General features: G+C 32.7%; 3 protein-coding genes across 4 annotated transcripts in view; 2 read left to right on the top strand and 1 right to left on the bottom strand.

The window, feature by feature from the left end:
* The window catches only part of LOC132030917 (translation machinery-associated protein 22-like), a 102,319-nt gene that overhangs the window by 34,108 nt on the left and 49,307 nt on the right, over positions 1 to 18,904 (top strand). The gene's annotated exons all lie outside the window — the stretch shown is intronic.
* LOC132029235 (putative transcription factor bHLH041) lies at positions 4,500 to 7,060 on the top strand. Its single transcript, XM_059418551.1, has 3 exons — positions 4,500 to 5,169; positions 5,684 to 6,043; positions 6,698 to 7,060. The coding sequence occupies exons 1-3, from the start codon at positions 4,561 to 4,563 to the stop codon at positions 6,761 to 6,763; spliced, it is 1,035 nt and encodes a 344-aa protein (XP_059274534.1). The 5' UTR covers positions 4,500 to 4,560; the 3' UTR covers positions 6,764 to 7,060.
* LOC132030915 (nucleosome assembly protein 1;2-like) lies at positions 10,218 to 17,254 on the bottom strand. 2 transcript variants are annotated; one of them, XM_059420706.1, is made up of 12 exons: positions 17,067 to 17,252; positions 15,119 to 15,162; positions 14,945 to 15,040; positions 14,228 to 14,320; positions 13,866 to 13,950; positions 13,730 to 13,791; positions 12,246 to 12,430; positions 11,977 to 12,154; positions 11,814 to 11,857; positions 11,014 to 11,215; positions 10,900 to 10,920; positions 10,218 to 10,561 (listed from the first exon to the last, which is right to left on the bottom strand). In XM_059420706.1, the coding sequence occupies exons 1-12, from the start codon at positions 17,110 to 17,112 to the stop codon at positions 10,493 to 10,495; spliced, it is 1,125 nt and encodes a 374-aa protein (XP_059276689.1). In that variant the 5' UTR covers positions 17,113 to 17,252; the 3' UTR covers positions 10,218 to 10,492. The 2 variants fall into 2 exon arrangements, with proteins under 2 accessions (XP_059276689.1, XP_059276691.1); XM_059420708.1 differs by lacking the exon at positions 10,900 to 10,920 and having other exon boundaries at positions 10,218 to 10,582; positions 17,067 to 17,254.

Below are 18,904 nucleotides of genomic sequence, written 5' to 3'. Positions count from 1 at the left end.
AAAAAAAATACACAAATCATACAATATATATACACAACTCATACAATAATTAGTTATGGAAGAATTTCGTGGACAGAAGAATTTGTTATGGAAGGAGATTATGGGGGATTGTATCCATAAAGAATGGCGAAACCTTTTTTTGGGGATTCTATTCGGAAAAAAAAAAAAAGCAAAAATGCATATCCCTTACAATAATGCGTTATTAGGGGGAATTATATTTAGGTAAACTTGTATTTTACAGGGACTTATCATATTTTGTATGATTTGGTAACCAAACAACCGGTATTTTTCGTAAAATTGATTTTTCTGGTACTATGGGTAAATAGTAATACAATATTACATGCACATGTAATTTTCCCTTGTATGGAAAGGCAAAAGGCTGCTAAAATCTAAATAAACAGTTTAAGAAATAGCCATATCTTTGTCCCTTTTACCTTTGTGGTTGCCTTTCTTTATCCTGTCTTGATTTCCTAGATTCGCAGGTTTTTTTTTTTTTTCTTTCATTCGATGTCCGGTACACATATTAGGACTCGACTAAATACATATTTGCACCTAAAAGTCCCACATTGTTGGGCAAAGCGCTCCCTAAAAAAGATACTATGTACCCAGAGGGATTCGAACCTGAAACCTCTGGTTAAGGATGAAAATAGATAGACCTCTGATTTCTTAAGTTTTTTTTTTTTTTTTTTTAATATACAAATTTCCTGTCTGTATTATTGTTTTAAAAAAAAATTGCATCCTTCAAAATGATAACGAATAGCCTTACCCATAAGGATATTTATCTCTCTTTTATCTGTCTCGATTGCTTAATTAGCACTCCATCAATTGAAGCAATAACGATAGATTCAGAAAGAAAAAAATGTTAGATGTTTTGAAACAAATTTGGTTGACCAAAATGACCAATATTATACCCCTATATGCTAAAGCAATAACACGTGCTCTTCGTTCAAAAAGGACGACATAATTCAAAACATGAGAATCAAATCATCAAAATTTTGAAGAAGATATAAAAAGAACTATAAATCACAATCCCTTACGATTAAAAACACTTAATAAAGTGTTTGAAAATTATCATAAAAAACAACATACCCAGTGTAATCCCATTATTTGAAATCATCATACCATAAAAATTCTCAAATGGCCAAACCTTAATCGAAGAAATCTTTATTTTTACTGAGTTTAATATATTTAGTCCATTTTACTCAATAATTGTGTTACTGGGCCGAGGGCCCTCTGATATTGGGCAGATTTCAGGGAGTCGCCTGCTAGTTTAGCTCAGTTAGAATTTTGCTCAAAGTACGAGTCCATAATAGATCTTGCAAATCATTGGGCAATTTGCACAATTGTCCTCATTCGGGGGTGGTCTTTAATTTTTGTTCCCCAAATTGTTGGTCTTTAATTTTTGCACCCTTCAAGAAAAATCAAAAAAATGCCTAAAAAGCATGGATTGCTCGGGTTCGAATTCGAGGAGTGCCGCTCGAATGGATATTAGAATTCCCAAAAATTTAAAAAATATTTGCAAGGCAGAATTTGCCAGCAAAACTCTACCTAGGCAGAGTTTTCTACCTTATAACGTTGAGTTTACCTTAAGGCTGCAAACTCTCCCTTATAAGGCAAAGTTTGCCTTCAGGCATAAGGCAAACTCAGAGTTTGAATTCAAAACTCTGTCTTGCGAATTTTTTTTAAAGTTTTGACTTAGCAGGGGTTCGATTCCGGAACCCATGAGTTTTTAGGCGAAGGCCAAAAATTAAAGACAAACAATTTGAGGGTAAAAATTAAAGACCAATGCCTTTGAAGGGAAATCCGCGCAAAATACAAATGCAAATCATTGAGGTAGAAATTCCATTTGCAAGAACCAAAGACAAGCTTAGTTGATGGCTCCAAAATGTTAAAATAGGCCCAATGTGCCTCATGCGAATTTCGCATAATTGATCTAGAAGTGAAAGATTGTTGTAGATTGAGGATCAATGTTCCGAAGCAAAATTTTGAATTCTCTTTGTGAAAATTTTGGATCCTCCACTGATTAGTGGAGTGAAATGAGCTCGAATAAAGCGATACAGAACTCGGAATATATTCGAATATCAATTATATGCTAAGTTTTGTATAGAAAAAAACGGAAGAATAAAATGTCGAAACTGACCGAAATCAAATTAATTAGTCCGACTGATCTGTATATAAACAATACTCCAATAGATATGTGGGATGTGTATATGTATTACAAATCTTAACTATGTATATTAAACAAAGGATAGTTAATGTAAAATCATTTGTTCGAAAGAGAGTAGAACGTCCAAAGACCACTCATCAAGAAGATCGCTCATCAATAATAGCCGTCATTCTTTTATCTCCAATAAGTGAGCATCATTAAATTGACTTTACCAAAAACCTTACAATAAGAACTTTCTAACTTATCCGCGGGCAAATAAGTGGATCAGAGTGTACTTGTAATATGAACAGAATCTTGCATGTTCAATAAGGTCCATTGAAAAAACCAAAGGAAGTTGTAAGATTTAATTTGTCACAATTCATGCTATCTTTTCTTAGGATCACACAATTTGGGAAAACAAAAGAAAATAATGAGAAATATGAAGACCATAAGAAGACTACTATTATTATTATATTAGTAAAAATAAAAGCACATCACATAAAATTAAAATCAGAATCATACTGTTACATTGTGGACTTTGACCGCTATTTTTCCACACTATTGGCTGGCTCATATCTGTCCCCTACTCTAGTGCTACTCTTTTCCTTTAGAAAAATTCCATATTCTACTTTTTCTACTTTTCTTCACAATCTTCATATATTGATGTAATCATTTGTATCCAGCATTCGTTGACCGACTAATCTTTAATCATGTTGCATAGGATTCATTCAAGAAGGAAACGCTGCCTGCAAAAGATTTAATTATTTTTAAAACTCAAATTCAAAACTTCTGATTAAGGACATAAGAATGACACCCATCCTACCAAACCCTTCCGTGATATTTAAGATCCTTTACCCCTCTTAAGATTTCTTGCCCCATATCACTCTCTTCTTTTGGTAGGGACATTTTTGTTTCCTTTTCATAGTACTGTGGATCCTCCCTAGGTAGATCCGAAATTTGCAATAATGGGTACGTTGATTTGTTCAATAGAGACATTACGAAAAGGAACCACCTAACAACATTTTCCTAACATGCATTTTATCCACTTTGAGGTGATTTGTTCTTTTGTTTCATTTTCCTTAGTTATCAGTAATGCATGTCTGATTTCATAGTTTTTTAATGTCTCTGGATGGCATCTACCAATGAGACAATGGTGTTGTCTATAGGCTTTCTGAAGAGTACTATAGGCGTTAATTGATTCTTATACGTAATAATGTGGAAGTGATTAATCAAATTGTGCTAGAAATGTATATTTACAAGCAACAATTTTATTAGAGAATTAATTATTCTAAATCAAGATGGTTAATCACTTTCAGCCATGTTCCAGGCTGCAGTTGGCATATTAATTTATACACTAACAATGTAAGTGTAGTTTAACTTCTTGTAGCATATAATTAGCCTAATTTTCCAAGTTACAACTCCCACTTTTTTTTATTGAAGGTTACCTATAGTTTCTTTTTAGGTGATCTGATAACATAAAAAATAAAAATTCGTTTATATTGTCAATATATTGATGTTAAACTCACAGTAAAAAGAAAATCACATTTTGTTATGCTTTTCGCTAATGTCTAGCCTAACTTCTTGTTTTCTGTTTGATGGTTACTATAGGAACCTGGAATTCATCTATGTTGTGCACAGAAGAACTTGAAATTGGATTGTCTTTTGCCCTCAAGTATGACCATAAAAGCAGAGTTGCATTAAAGTCATATACACTGTTATAAATAATGTTTTTACACTATCCGTGAATTTTAATCTGCTATCAGATTACCAATGAATGTTTTTCAAAAGTTTACTTGTATTTGTTGGGATCAAAATAACATGCCGTCATGCGGAAGCTAACAATTGCAAAACTTGAACGACGATAAATCAGACAAAAAAGAAAATATACTAAAAAGTATAATGTTATAATATGATTTGGTCAAGTGACCTACATATTAAAAAACTAATATAAAAAGAAAATATTAAAACTATGAGAGAATAATCTCCCCCTAAACGAGACCCTTTAGTGACTACATTATGGATGCTATTGTGCGTTTTTTGTTTGAGAGGGATTCCTCAATTTATAGACATCTAAAACCTTTTTCTCCACGAAAAAGATATATGTGGTAGAATCCTTTTTCACCGAGAAAACATTTTTGATTTAAAGACAATTATGAATAAGGTAGAAAATTCAGGACAAAGCCTAACAATATTTACCTAATGAGTAATCTCATTGTGTAAACAAAATTTAGCGTCGGTACATAGAACTTAAACATTAATACTACTACTTAATAATCTTTTAGGGCTTTAACAAATATCCATTCAACTACCAAGTCTATTATATTAGTCAACTGAAAAAAAGCAATTCTTTATTTCTTAAGTTCCTAATATAAGAAATCCCACTTGTAAATCAATAGATTAACTTAGGAACAGAGATGAACAACTTCTTTCCTGAAAATGTTCCAAAACAAACAACAACAACAAGAGGATTTCCTCAACCAATGTCAACTGATCAAAATTTGCACTCATCTTCTTCATCATCAAGTGAATATTCATCCCTTATTTTCAATACTGCAAACACATGTTATGTAACAGAGCAACAAGAAACAGAAGAAATTCAAACTTTAACTCAATTCCAAGGCCTACAACTCCCAAAAATCAAAGGCGAAGACGATGCAATAACAAGAGCATATCTTGCTGTCATATCATCGTCGCCTTCTTCTTCTTCTTCTTCGTCTCGTGCACAAATTCAAGAGAATTTTACACAAGATCATCGATTAGCAACACGAAAAGTGAGTGCATTCAGTAGGTTTAAATCATTAGGCCTTAATGCCTCAATAGCTACAAGAAATTGTAGACATAACATGTTGAAGAGATCCATGACATTTTTCAAGAACTTATATCTGATGAAGAGGCAAGAAGGGATTCAGGTGAATCCCCCGACTAGGACACAGGTTCATCACATGATCTCAGAGAGAAGAAGACGCGAAAAGATTAACGAGAACTTTCAACAGCTGAGATCTTTGCTCCCTCCTGGAACTAAGGTATGGTTTTGGTGAAAGTATAGATAAATAGTGTTAATCGTTGAATTGTGTGAACTATTCTCTAGCCTACTGATCTCATTGGTCGTATAACTAGAAGGTGTCATATCGGATGTGAATAATCACCACGACAAGGCTGATCCCTCTTTTAGTAGACTCGGCTATATGCATATACATCAATCATACACTCACTCTGATGTACGGACTTTGATTCTTGAAAAAGTCAAGCACATGAAAAGAAGAGAATTGAATTCACGAATTGTACGACCATCTCATTTAAAAACTTAAGTTATTAGAGAAAACACATGTTTATCTACTTAACTATATTTTGATGAATCCACTTACATGAAGACATGATTCTTTTTCATGAGCCACACACATGAAAAGTAGAGAATTGAACTCATGACTTATGTCTGCTCTAGTAACATGTTTAATTGTGTGACATTCTCGTCTAAAAGCTTAAGTTATGAGATAGAACACGCGTTTATTTACTTAATTATATTTTTTAACACTGCAGAAGGACAAAGTATCAGTTCTTGTTAGTACAACAGAATACTTAAGTTCACTGAAAGATCAAGTGGAAGAACAATGTAAAAGGAATGAAATGTTGGAAGCACAACTTTTGACCAAGAAAGAAGCCTATGAGTTTCAACAACATGGAAATGGAAGAGTAGCTGTTTACATAACAAATATAGAAGCAAGAGTTGTGGACTTGCAAGTTATAGTAAGGGGAAAATGCAGCATGTTGGATTTGGTTATTCGTTTGCTGGAATTCTTGAAAATGGCTAATAATGTAAGCTTAGTGTCAGAAGAAGCAAACACTATGATGGTTCATTCATGTCCAGTTACTTTCATAACCTTAAGACTGAGAATCCAGGTATATTATGTTTTTCAATCATCTTAATTATTAGCACAAAGATTTAAGTTGTATACACTGATAATATCTTCTTTTTTTTTTTTTTTTTTTTTTTTTTTTTTTTACATAAGCAATGAATTTTGACATGTAATAGTAGGTCAGATACCATTTTATCAATGCAAGTAGCACATTTTATCATATAAATTTGATTACCTTTATTTGCGATATAATTATGTAAAATATTTTTCTTGTTAGTGTAAAGAAATTAATCTCCTCATTCAAATATGATGCATATAGATGGAGTGCAACTAATCTTAACTATTTTGTAGTAATGATTAACTTGTATAGTAAATTAGTTACCTTTTATATCAATATATTACCTATTAATACGTATGGTATAAATTTATCCGTAATTATCTTTAAATTGATATAATTATGTAAATATTTTGACAGCATCAGTGCATAAAATTTAAACTTGATCTTCGCAAAATATTTAGTAGGCACGTATCTTCAGCTTCTATGAACTGATCCTTTAGGAACTTTGTTTGTCATTGCAGGATTAACTTTTTGTCCATTTTTAATTCACTATTTGGCCTAAAGAATTGCTTAATTTTTTTCTACTGCCAGCTTCTTTATTTATTTATTTATTATTTTTGTGGTTTTCTCTTGCTATAGGGAGATGAATGGTACGAGTCTGCTTTCCTGGAATCAGCAAAAAGAGTTGTTGGAGACATGACATAACTTTTTATAGTTTCATAAAAGTTTCACAACAATCTTAGACAAAGTAAAGGCGAATTTAGAATTTTTAGTTCGTAAATCAAAAGGAATATTGTCATACTAGCTATTATACAATAACATATCCAGTGAAATCCCACAATGTGGGGTCTGGGGAGGGTAAAGTGTACGCAGAATTTACCCCTGTCTCGGAAGATAGGAAGGCTGTTTCCAAAAGACCCTCGGCTCAAGAGAAGTCATCCTAGCTATTATATGTATATACAATTCAAATGAAAGCAGTGAATTTAGTTGAACTCACAAAAATCATCCTAAATCCGTCTCTATCATGTAGTCGTTGAGGTGACATAGGCCATTGATAATTGTAGGATTACAATTTCTGTTTCTAGTGGTAACATTTACATAAATTTTGATTTATTCATGTGTTGCCGTTCTTGACTAAAAAGCAAACTTGTGGACCAAAATAAATTAAATTAATTTATTTTGATCTTATATCTTCAAATGCTTAAGCCACCTAATCCACCTTTATTCATGTAGGGCTATTTGGTTGGGAAACAAATTATAAGGAGATTATAATAAAAGGATTAAATAATAACGGGATTATTTGGTGGATGAATTTTTATTGATAAATATTTGCTTTATTGAACTAAATATAATATGTGCTAGGTTTAAACTGGATAAATTAAGATAAACTTTTATTCTTAATTTGAACCTTATATTCAGATAAAAACTTTGAGAGAAGAGCCTGAGAGAGAAACAGATAAATATACTCCATTTTTTTGCGCGGATTGCCCTTCTTTTGGGGTGGTCTTTAAATTTTGCCCCTCATATTTGTGATCTTTAAATTATCCTCATGTACTCGGTCTTTAATTTTGCCCTTCGCGTTGCAACCGCGAGCGTTCGCGTGTAAATCATGAGGTTCGGGGTTCGAACCCCGCCCGACATAAATTAAAAAAAAATTGCAAGGCAAGGTTTGGGCGCGTGTATACCGCATACACTATTAAGGAATTACTAAAGTTATGCGGACCGGCATACCTATGCCTTGTAAAGTGCGAACATAAGTATGCCCGGGTCGGCATAACTTTACAAATCATAACAAGTTTATGCGGGTCAAGATCTTATGAGTTAAACTTTTAGTTAAGCCTTAACTAAAAGTCTTTTCCTAGTTATGCCTTATAGGCCGAAAGACAACTAAAAGTATGCCCAATAAAAAATATGCCCGTATAGGCGGAACTTTTCCATAAAAAGCGCATAACTAAAAATTTGTCTTATAAGACAAAGTCTATGTCTTAAGGAAAAGTTATGTTTATGGGGCATATTTTAGTTATGGCATAACTAAAAGTATGCCCCATAAGGCATGACTAGGAAAAGACTTTTAGTTAAGGCTTAACTAAAAGTTTGCCCATAAGTATGCCGGACCCGGCATAAACTTGTTATGGATTTGCCAAAGTTATGCCGGACCCGGCATACTTATGCCCAGTCTGCCCATAAGGCATGAGTATGCCGGGTCCGGCATAACTTTAGTAATTCCTTAATAAGTGTATGCCGGTGGGGGCATAGCAAAATTTAAACTCTGTCTTGCGAATTTTTTTAAAATTTTTCTTGAGTGGGGTTCGAACCTGGAACACATGGGTTTTAGCCGAAGGGCAAAATTTAAAGATTCCAACTATGAGGAGCAAAATTTAAAGACCACCCCAAAAGAAGGGCAATTCTGCGGATTGCCATCTTTTAAGTTTAAATTAAAGTCATCCTTGTGGCTTGTTCTTCTTATGAATCACTAATAGTCCTCCATCTTTACAAATATCGATGCACTTTTGGTCATCTCTCAAACTTCATTATCTTTTTTTAACGTTGAGAGTGTACATAACTTTTTTTCAAGGCAAAATCCTTGCAATGTCATTTGTCTACAATAATTGGTATGTAATTTAGAGGTGTAGGAAACATATTATAAACCTCTTTAAAATTTTATTAAATTTTAAGACGGCCCCACAGAAGGAAAAAAACAAAAAGAAGACAAATTCTAATCGAATAAAACTGTGAAAGAAACAGTTTATGCAACATTAAACTGTTGATTTGACTTAAATCTTCTTAAATAATTCAGCAACCATGACTTCAATCTATGCGACCATGATAATTAATTCTATTAATTTGAAGCATCCAATGTTGTTACGTATTTTCAGTTCTTTTGTTTTTTCTTCATGGAATTCAAAGAAGTAGAGACGACGGTTTTGACTGATATTAAAAAGTAATTAAATGCTCTATGTCTATCTATCACCTTTACTCTACCTAATGTGTGTGGATGAAGCAAGTAAACCATGATAAATTGATGCAATTTTAGTTTGATTAAGTGCAAGTGTGCAAATAATTTACAACCTTGCAGAAAAGCAAATAAAAGAAAAAGAAGCGCAAACAATTTTACAAAATTTCTGCATACGCCACAATTAGAAAATAATTTAAACAAAACTAATTAAAAGAATAGTTTAAATTTGTTTAAGAAAATAAAATGCTTTAAAAGAGAATTTGTCCTTCAATGAAAGGATGTATTCTTCCATTATTTTGTAATCATCCCAGCAGTACATGACTACGAATGGTCTTGTTTCAGAATTCACCTTCTCTTCCTAACATTAACTTTCATATTTGCAAAAAGTTCCTTCCTTCCCTTTCATGACTACAAATGGTCTTGTTTCAGATCAAATCAATGGTTTTTGCTTTTCTAAAATAGTTCTCCACTGTTTGCATTGTATAGAAACTTAAAGCTCTGTCATATATCCACTAAAGATTTTTGCATTAATCTCATAAAAAGATGGAGCACATATAGCTTTTTAAGAAAATATTTTGAACATGTTTCAAACCTTCATCCGTTGTGCTTTCTGTTCATACTTTCCAACCACCACAAGCCTCAACAATAACAAGAAAAAATAGGAGGCAAGGGTGGAGCCAGGGACGCAATAAATCCCCCGCCAAAAGATTACCCTGTATATACTAGATCAAAGTTATTTTTTATGTACGTATTTTTTTGATCAAGCATCTTCTTTTTGTATATATATATATAATAGATGTCCAATCCTGTCACTTTTTCTCCTAGTAAAAATTCAAACTTCGCCGCCGAGGGATGGTTCAGAGATGCTTGCATGCGTCCCAGAAACATTGTCACTATTTAGATGAAGTAACCATAGAAGAAGAATATACTATATCCGGTTTATGATAATGACAGTGTAAAGTCTTTTAAAACAAATTATACTTATCTGAAAGATTGATGGAAGCTGATACTAGATGGATTGCCTAACTCTCTGCATGGCATCATTGAACAACAAGAGGTAAATCACATGCCAAACTGTTTTGACAGACCATATACAACTTTAAAAATGACTTGAATTTTCCAGATTTCTGAGACAGTAGCTAGAAAATGTTAAAGAGACATAAGGAAAGAATGAAGGCATCTTACTCTGATAACAGACAAATATCTTAAAACTAAAGCTATACTTGAGATTTCTGAATTACCAAACAGTTCAATAAGAGTACACAACAACATTCATCACACTTCCTATCTACTACCCCAAGAATATAAACGCGCAAACCGACAAAAGTGAAAGAATATAAACCAGAAAATATAGTAAAAATGACTAAAAGATTGTTCTAACATTACTGGAACAATAACAAGCAAACAAAATTGCAGGATCTCTTCTCTGCCATCCATCTTTTCAAGAAAAATATAACATAGCCAGCTCCAACGAACGTCTACTGTTGCTTGCACTCTGGTGGCCTCTCACCAGCTGGACCATCTGCTCCAAGTGCTCTACCACTCCTCTGCGGTATAAATATAAACAACTCAGTATGTCTAGTTTTACAAGAGAGAAATGCTTCATACATCGACACTAAAACTATGGCTTGTTTCAATTGAAAACACGTGATAAAGTGTTCCTAATAGACACTTTCGGTTCAAGTTATGACAATAGGAACTGAAAGTGTCTTATAAGGAACATTTTATCACGTGTTCAGGTTCTCAACTTAGACGAGCCATAGTTCGAGTGTCTAAATAAAATTTACTTGCAAGTTTAAGGGGTAAGGGATTGTTGATGCATCAAGTCAAAGAGAAAGCATATGAAAGAACTTTCAAATGAGAAAAATGAGTCTGTCGTTCATACCTTGCGCGCAGCAGATGACGACTGCAGTGACGTTTAAAAAAAAGGGGGGAAAAGGTTAGTATTCATGGCCAACTCGAAATATAAAATTTAGACACTAAACAAAGAACTAAGTACCTTTTTCTTGGTACTGCTATCCTCCTCATCCTCATCATCTTCATCGTCCTCATCATCCTCCTCGTCCTCATCATCTTCATCATCATCATCCTCGTCATCATCTTCATCCTCGTCATCTTCCAAGTCAGCAAAATCATCTTCGGCAGCTTCCCCAGTGAACCAAGAAACCGCATGCGGAATAATCTTATCTCGAATAGTGGATCTGCATAGACAATCAGGGTATGAATCTCAGCAACTACATGGGCAGACTGAAAATTGAGCAAATATAGATATCATCAGCATCATCTTCCTTTAGTACATTTTTACATCTTCCTTCAGTAATTTATATTCTGGATGCTACAATATTCACTTCAAATGGAAATTATAATCATGGTTAGGTGCGGCAAACGGTCTGGTCGGATTGCATATGGGCGGGTCGAAAACGGGTTAAACAAAAATCGATAAAATATCCGACCCACCCATATTGAAAACAGATTAAAAATGACTTAACTGACGGATAATATGGACATCCATGGTTTCAGGAATCTAAAAGCCAAAACAAGCTTAGACTCACAAAAAGCCAGAACTCATCAAAACTAACAAGCTAACAAATGGCTACTGATAATATAGATATCCATATTATCCATCTGCATATCCATTTTTTGTGGATAATAAGGATAACATCCATATTTGATCCGTTTTTAAAGAGTCAGTTATCTGACACATCTCTACAGGGGCGGATTGGATGGTTACTTGATTTTTAAACCATTTTGCCAGTCCTAATCATGGTCATGCAAATTGATATTTTCATATCAACTTACCCAATATCATAGTCTTGTTCCATCAGACTTTGAAGTTCTTCAGCCTGTCCAAGAAGTAGAGAGGATGTTATTCAAATTGAACCTCAAAAGAAAATAAAACGCTAGCAGCATCTTCATCAATAACCTCAAGATACTTAACAAGCGAAGAAAATAAAATACTTACAGCATCTTCATCAATATCCTCTTCATCCTCTGGAACTTGAGGTGGACTAAAGAAGTTGAAGAAACTTTCGCATTGTTCTGTTTTAGTAATAGGCTTGGCATTCTTTGAGCCCTTCTTTGGCTTCTTCTTTAGAATCTTTTGTGTCAAACATTTTCCTGGATACCATTCTATCTCGGTCCTATAGATTGTCAGCAGTTAGAAGCCATATGGGAAAAAAAAGGCTAATAAATCAAATCAAAAAACTTGGCTATAAATTAAATGTCACATACCCTAAGGCCTTCTCAAGTATAGGCTCGTCTTCATCAATCATGTGATATGTTTTAGTCAGCACAGTATTCTTGAAGTACGGATTAGTATCAAAGAAAAATTCAAGCTTAAATCCCTTGGGATTATCAATTCTGGTCCACTTTATATCCTTGAGAAATTTGAGTGCTCCTTCATCTCGCTCTGTGATCTGTAAATAAAAGAATTTGATCAGGTTAAGATAGGTCAACTTGCTAGATAAAAAAATTAAGGGAAAAGGTAATATATTTATCACATCTATCTTCTGTTATACTATGTGACAAAAATTACCCCCGCTGTTGAGAAAGTTTTCAAATATGCGTACACTATACCCTCCCCAGACCCCACTTGTGGGATTACACTGGCTATGTTGTTGTTGTACCCATTAACCCATAACCAGTAACCTACATAACCAATACCAAATCCCTTATCCGAAAGAATATGTGATTTAGATCCACTATGTAAAGATTTAATTTGTATCCGTTAATAGTGTTAAATTTTTTTACATATTCAGCACATGTTGATTGATTTCAATAGGTTATCTAAGAACTTTTTCAGATTATACACTTAATTTCGGACAGAAAATTACCTACAAGTGGCCTTTTAGTTTAATATATAAAAACCATACACTCGCTGTCATTGCTAGATAAATATTTAACTCATCCAAAAGTCGCAGCTTTACATCATAAATTAAGAGCCCGTTTGGCCATAAGAATTATTCACTTTATTCCGGAAATTTTTTTCACTTTTTCCCGGAATCAGCGTTTGGCCATGAAAATTCCAAATACAACTTGAAGTTGTATTCCGGAATTCCAAAAACAAGAAAAACTTGTTTTTCAAAAAAAAAAATCACTTTTTTCACAACCAAAACAACTTCATTTCAACAAAAAATACAATTTCAAAAACTATGGCCAAACACAACTCCAACTTCAAAATTCCAAAAAAAAGTGAAATTTGTTCTGGTGTTTCTATGGCCAAACGCCTACTAATACTATGGAACTGCAGCCTTTCATTTTCCTTATAAGTATTGCCACCAAATGATTGCCATAAAAACCAGCAATAAACTACCCATAATGCAATTAGAGACAATAAAGGGCATAAAAAGTAGTCTTATTAACAGTGGAATAAAGAAAAGCGTTATTCACAAAATGATGGGGAAAAAAAAATGTGAGGTCAGCGATGGAGCAGAGGGAATCCAAAATTAAGGTAGGAAATTGAAAAAAAAAAAAAAACATAGAATGCAAGTAAAACCTGGAATTGCTTAGGTGGGTAACGGGTTACAGGTCACTAGTAAACGGGTAATCAAGTGAAACTGAGGGGATTCCGTTAATTTGAGGGTGTATTTGAAAATTCTCTTAACGGTGGAGGTAATTTTTGCCATAGTATAAAGGAGGACATATGTGAGAGGGATAAATTTGGCCGTTTTCCCAAAAAATTAGCAACATGAAGTGCTTGATGATATACAACTAACCTCCTCAGCTAGAACATCATTATTCTTCATTGCAGTGAACCAGAAATCAGGGACTCCTTTCTCTATCAAAAGCCAAATGTCAAGAATACTGATCACAAAAGAAACAAACATAAACCCAACTTGATATTTAACATACCCACTGCCTCTTCTTTCTGGTCCGCTGCTGCGGCCTCAGTCACACTGCCATCAACTTCAACAACTCCATTCACAATATCAAATCTCTACATATGTTCAGTTTTTGCTAACATTAATTCGAGATAAAGGGTGCATATAATCAAGAGAAATTGACATAAATAGCTGCCACCAAAATAATAGCCAGCAAATGTACATTGATGTATATTATATATCAATAATATATATTCTTGATACATAATAATGTAGATTTGTTTGTATATTTGGCTAGTGAATGTAACTATTTTTGGCCAAGCGGCCAAACTTGAACTTGCCCTATAATCAATAGATGCAAGGTACAAAAGTAAATGCAGCGGCATCACAAACCTTAGTATATAAAGGCTGATACAACTTTTGGTATTTGGCTTCAAGCGCAGCTCTCTCCTCAAAAAATTTTGCCTCCAATTCGTCATGTTGAGACTGAATTTAAGAGAAAGAGAGAGAATTCAACATTCAAGGTTGCAAAGATAAACAATCAGATTAAACGACAAAGAACCTGTAAAAGAAAGACAAAGGCAAACTACCCAGATGCTAAAATTTACTCAAAAAAAGTGAAGCTAATTTGGAAACTAGTGGAAATAATATTTTGCGAATCAAGGAGATAATTTCCTAAATAACTCAAAATGACGTGACTACCCAACAATATAATAGAAGATACTTAAAAGACGCAAAATAATCACGTTAAGAGGCAAAAGTTATGTTTCACTCACAACTCAAAGAACAAAGGGATATGTTGGAATATATAACATCACGAACAGAATCAGACAAATTGAAAGATGGAAGGACAAAAATCTTGAGAAAATACAAGATGTTCCATATTATCAACTTGTTCTGGAATAGAAACGTAGTTTCACTTGTATTGACCGTTGTTTGGATACAGATGAATCATGAATCCGAAGTGTATAGTAAGAGATAACTTCTTAGAAACGATAAATGAAAGAAATGACACATAAATCCAACTAGATGGTATACAAATATCAGATGAATAGCCAAAAGATACCAATGACCATATACAAACAATAGTAGTGTATAGAATGCACATGCCTGAATCTCTCTTAGAACTTCAACACGCTTTCTAACATTGGGCGTCAAATTTTCAAGCAAGTTTGTGTGCTTCCCAGTAAGGTCCTGAAGTTTATTCTGCAAAACAATCAAGAAAATCACTACTTAAATTAAACAAAACAACCACACAAACATGTAAGAAACAAACAAACTCACCTTGAGAACATTAACAAGGTCTGCTCTGTCCCCAGCATTTAGAGCTACAAAATGGAATTAAATTAGAGAAAATCATATGCATAACACCAAAAAAATGAAAACCAACAAAAGACAAAAATCAACACTACTAAATAGTGTCTGCTTTTAAAGAACCTATTTTTACACACAGAAGTAATTATATGAAGTTAAGTTTCCATCTGTTAAAGAAACCCACAACTTTTCACTAGCAAAACACACATATAAGTAAGTTAATAAAGTGTTTTAAGGATAGGGTTTAACACTAACCCCCATCAAAAATTTCTTTTTTTAATATTTACTTGCAAATATACAAAGATAACTTCTTAAAACCCATCAAAAGATGTTCTTTTGGATAACGTTCAACACCTTGTGTATTCCGGGTTTAAACTCCATTAAAAGTTACATCTTTTAGACAAAACCAGAACTTTTCACTAGCAAAATACACATAAAAGTAAGTTTATAAAGTGTTTTGTGGATAGATCTTAACTCTTACCCCATCAAAAGTTCTTCTTTTGAAGAAACCCATAAATTTTTACTTGCAAATGTACATATTAGAGTAAAAACCCATCAAAAATTTCTTCTTTTCAAGAAACCCCGAAAATTTACACCAGCAAATATACATAAAACTAAATAAACAAAGTTTAATTCTTTGTGTATTCAGGGTTTAAACCCCACTAAAAGTTACATCTTTTAAACAAACCCACAACTTTTCACTAGCAAAATACACATAAAAGTAAGCTATAAAGTCTTTATACATAAATTTTAACTCTTACCCCATCAAAAGTTTCTTCTTTTGAAGAACCGCACAAATTTTTACTTGCAAATTTACATATTACAGTAAAAACAAGTCAAAAATCTCATCTTTTCAAGAAACCCTGAAAACTTTACACTAGCAAATATACATAAAACTAAAAAAAAATTAAGTCTTACTTAGAGTTTAGCTTATAAGGTGTTTTGTGGATAGGTTTTAACACTTAACCCCTATCAAAAATCTTATCTTTTGAAGAAACCCACTAATTGATTTACATAATACAGGAAAAACCAGTCAAAAATCTCAACTTTTCAAGAAACCCATAAAATTTAACACTTGCAAATATACATAAAAACTAAAAAGATAAAGTCCCATCAAAATTTTCTTCTTTTGAAGAACCCCACAAATTTTTACTTGCAAATTTACATAATACAGTAAAAAACAGTCAAAAATCTCATCTTTTCAACAAACCCTGAAAATTTTACACTAGCAAATATACATAAAACTAAAAAGATACAAGTCTTTTGGGGGTAAAATTTAGTGGATAGGGTTTAACACTTACCCCATCAATATTTTCTTATTTAGAAGAAACCCACAAATTTTTACTTGCAAATTTACATAATACAGTAAAAAAAACAGTCAAAAACCTCATCTTTTCAACAAACCCTGAAAATTTTACACTAGCAAATATATATAAAACTAAAAAGATACAAGTCTTTTGGGGGTAAAATTTAGTGGATAGGGTTTAACACTTACCCCATCAATATTTTCTTATTTAGAAGAACCCCACAATTTTTTGCTTGCATATGTACATATTACAGTAAAAACAAGTCAAAAATCTCATCTTTTCAAGAAACCCATAAATTTTACACTTGCAAATATACATAAAACTAAAAAAATAATTGAAGTCTTAATTAAAGTTTAGCTTACAAGGTGTTTTCTGGATAGGTTTTAACACTTACCCCTATCAAAAATCTTACCTCAAAAAAAAAAAAAAAATTACCCCTATCAAAAATCTCATCTTTTGAAGAAACCCACAATTTTTTGCTTGCATATGTACATATTACAGTAAAAAGGCATCAAAAATCTCATCTTTTCAAGAATCCTATAAAATTTTACACTAGCAAATATACATAAAAAACTAAAAAGATAAAGTCTTTAAATAGATAGAGGTTATACCAGCACTGAGATCAGCAACATTGAAGTTGTCTTTAGTGTTGCTCATTTTTATGTATTGGAGAAATTTGGAGAAGGCAAAACAAAAACCCTAAAAGAGAGATGAATAATAAGTGAAGAGATATATAAAGAGAGAGAGAAAAGGGTTTTTGGTGCCTTTATTTCAATTTAAGTAAGGTTTACTACTTCCCCCCTTTTCTTTTAAGAGAAAACCTAGCTAGCTGTACTTTACTAGATATCCAACTGTCAGCAAGACAGTGTTTGGATGAGGGATTCTTGAAAGGCTTAAAAAGATTCATTTAATTTGAAGAGTCGAGGTAAGTATGTGTTCATCCTTAATTAGATGTTTGAAATTTTAGTTTTGAGAGTGAAGTGTCTGTATTAAAAAATATTTTAGGGATAAGACATTAGTATCCCTCTGAACTTTGGCTAAAATTATTGCGACGTATCTTATCTTTACAAGAGTTTTGTTATCTAGCTAAACTTTTTTCTTCTGTATTTTTTTGTAGCTTATGTGCTGACGTGGAGGAGGGCGTGAGAACACCTCCTTCAAGCGTGTGGGAACTTAAAAAAAAGGTTCTAACCTATACCAAATGGCCACGTGTCAATTCCAATGCTGATTTTCAAGAACGTTTCATCCCCATTTTTAAGAGCTCAAAATCTAATTTTTGTCTCGAAATTCAACAAAAACTCAGCTAAATCAGCACCAATCAAGCTCAAATTTCAACTACAACTTCACAATAACATCATCACCAAACCCAATAATCAATTTGGCCAACAACCAAGAATTTTGACAAACCCCTTTTTTTATTCTTCAAGCTTTTTTAAAGTTCAACAATGGTGAATTCGAAATTTTTTTCTTCATTTTCGAATCTCATGAACAACTAAGGATCTAGAATGAGTTTAGCACTTGAATCTCAACTTTAAAACTTCAACTACCTTCGAATATGCTCAACACCTCTAATTCTTTTTCAAGCTCATACAAAAATAATAACAATAACAATTGTCCTTTTCATTTTTCTAAATATAAAATAATATCTCCATTACATTTTGGAATTAAAAAGAAAACAAAAAAGAAGAAAATGAAATAGATTTTAAAAAAAAATTGTGAAATACATGTGGCAGCGCAGGTATTTCACTGCCTGCCAAATGTTTGATTTTCTATGCCATTTCAACACTTAGGGTGACATTTAATTTATTTGGGGGTGGGGGGGGGGGGGGGGGGAATAATAAGACCCTAGTAAAGGTGTGTCGCAACAACCTTGACCAAAGTTCAGGGTTACTAGTGCCTTATCCCAATATTTTACTTTCAAAGTAGAAATTTCCAGTGTGAATCTCAACAATCGTGTTTCAAAACGAATATTGAATGATGTAAGATAATACAAGGTTAAAGTCGAAAAGAATAGTTAAAGTTCGAGTTTTAAAAGTATAGTGATTTTGAACACAAGCTTCACTTTATTAAAAAAAAATTACATGTAAAAGTTATGACTTATAATATTATCTTACTTCTAAATAATTTTTTGATATGGTGTTTGGTACTTTTTTGACCTTTTACTTTTATGGATCTACCAACTAAAAATGAGAACGGAAAAAATTCAAATAAGTTCTAAAAGTATTTGAAATTAAGTAAATATACTCTTTGCTAATAGCTTAATACATATACATCTTGACCATTCAATTGTCGGTACAAATATGCCCTTAATTTAATTTAATTAATTAATCTAATTAGCTGATTCATAAGTTAAAAAAGTCAAAGATGCTCTTAAAAAGTATACAAATTTGAGCACATACGCCTTCTAACAAGTTGTTTTCTTTATAACCATCAATTATCTCATTTGCTA

The sequence above is a fragment of the Lycium ferocissimum genome, chromosome 9 (genome assembly GCF_029784015.1).
Source record: "Lycium ferocissimum isolate CSIRO_LF1 chromosome 9, AGI_CSIRO_Lferr_CH_V1, whole genome shotgun sequence".
In the NCBI taxonomy this organism is placed as follows: Eukaryota; Viridiplantae; Streptophyta; class Magnoliopsida; order Solanales; family Solanaceae; genus Lycium; species Lycium ferocissimum.
The sequence above is the reverse complement of the archived record's forward strand: the minus strand, read 5'-3'. Positions and strand labels throughout refer to the sequence as shown.

What these genes read in the sequence shown, in the direction of transcription:
- LOC132029235 (XM_059418551.1), top strand. Translation starts at nt 4,561, where the DNA reads ATGAACAACTTCTTTCCTGAAAATGTTCCAAAACAAACAACAACAACA. An exon ending in TGCTCCCTCCTGGAACTAAG is followed by an intron (nt 5,170 to 5,683) that starts GTATGGTTTTGG and finishes TTAACACTGCAG; the next exon opens with AAGGACAAAGTATCAGTTCT. An exon ending in CCTTAAGACTGAGAATCCAG is followed by an intron (nt 6,044 to 6,697) that starts GTATATTATGTT and finishes CTCTTGCTATAG; the next exon opens with GGAGATGAATGGTACGAGTC.
- LOC132030915 (XM_059420708.1), bottom strand. Translation starts at nt 17,112, where the DNA reads ATGAGCAACACTAAAGACAACTTCAATGTTGCTGATCTCAGTGCTG. An exon ending in ATACTTGAGAAGGCCTTAGG is followed by an intron (nt 12,155 to 12,245) that starts GTATGTGACATT and finishes GACAATCTATAG; the next exon opens with GACCGAGATAGAATGGTATC. An exon ending in GAACAAGACTATGATATTGG is followed by an intron (nt 11,216 to 11,813) that starts GTAAGTTGATAT and finishes TTGTCTATGCAG; the next exon opens with ATCCACTATTCGAGATAAGA.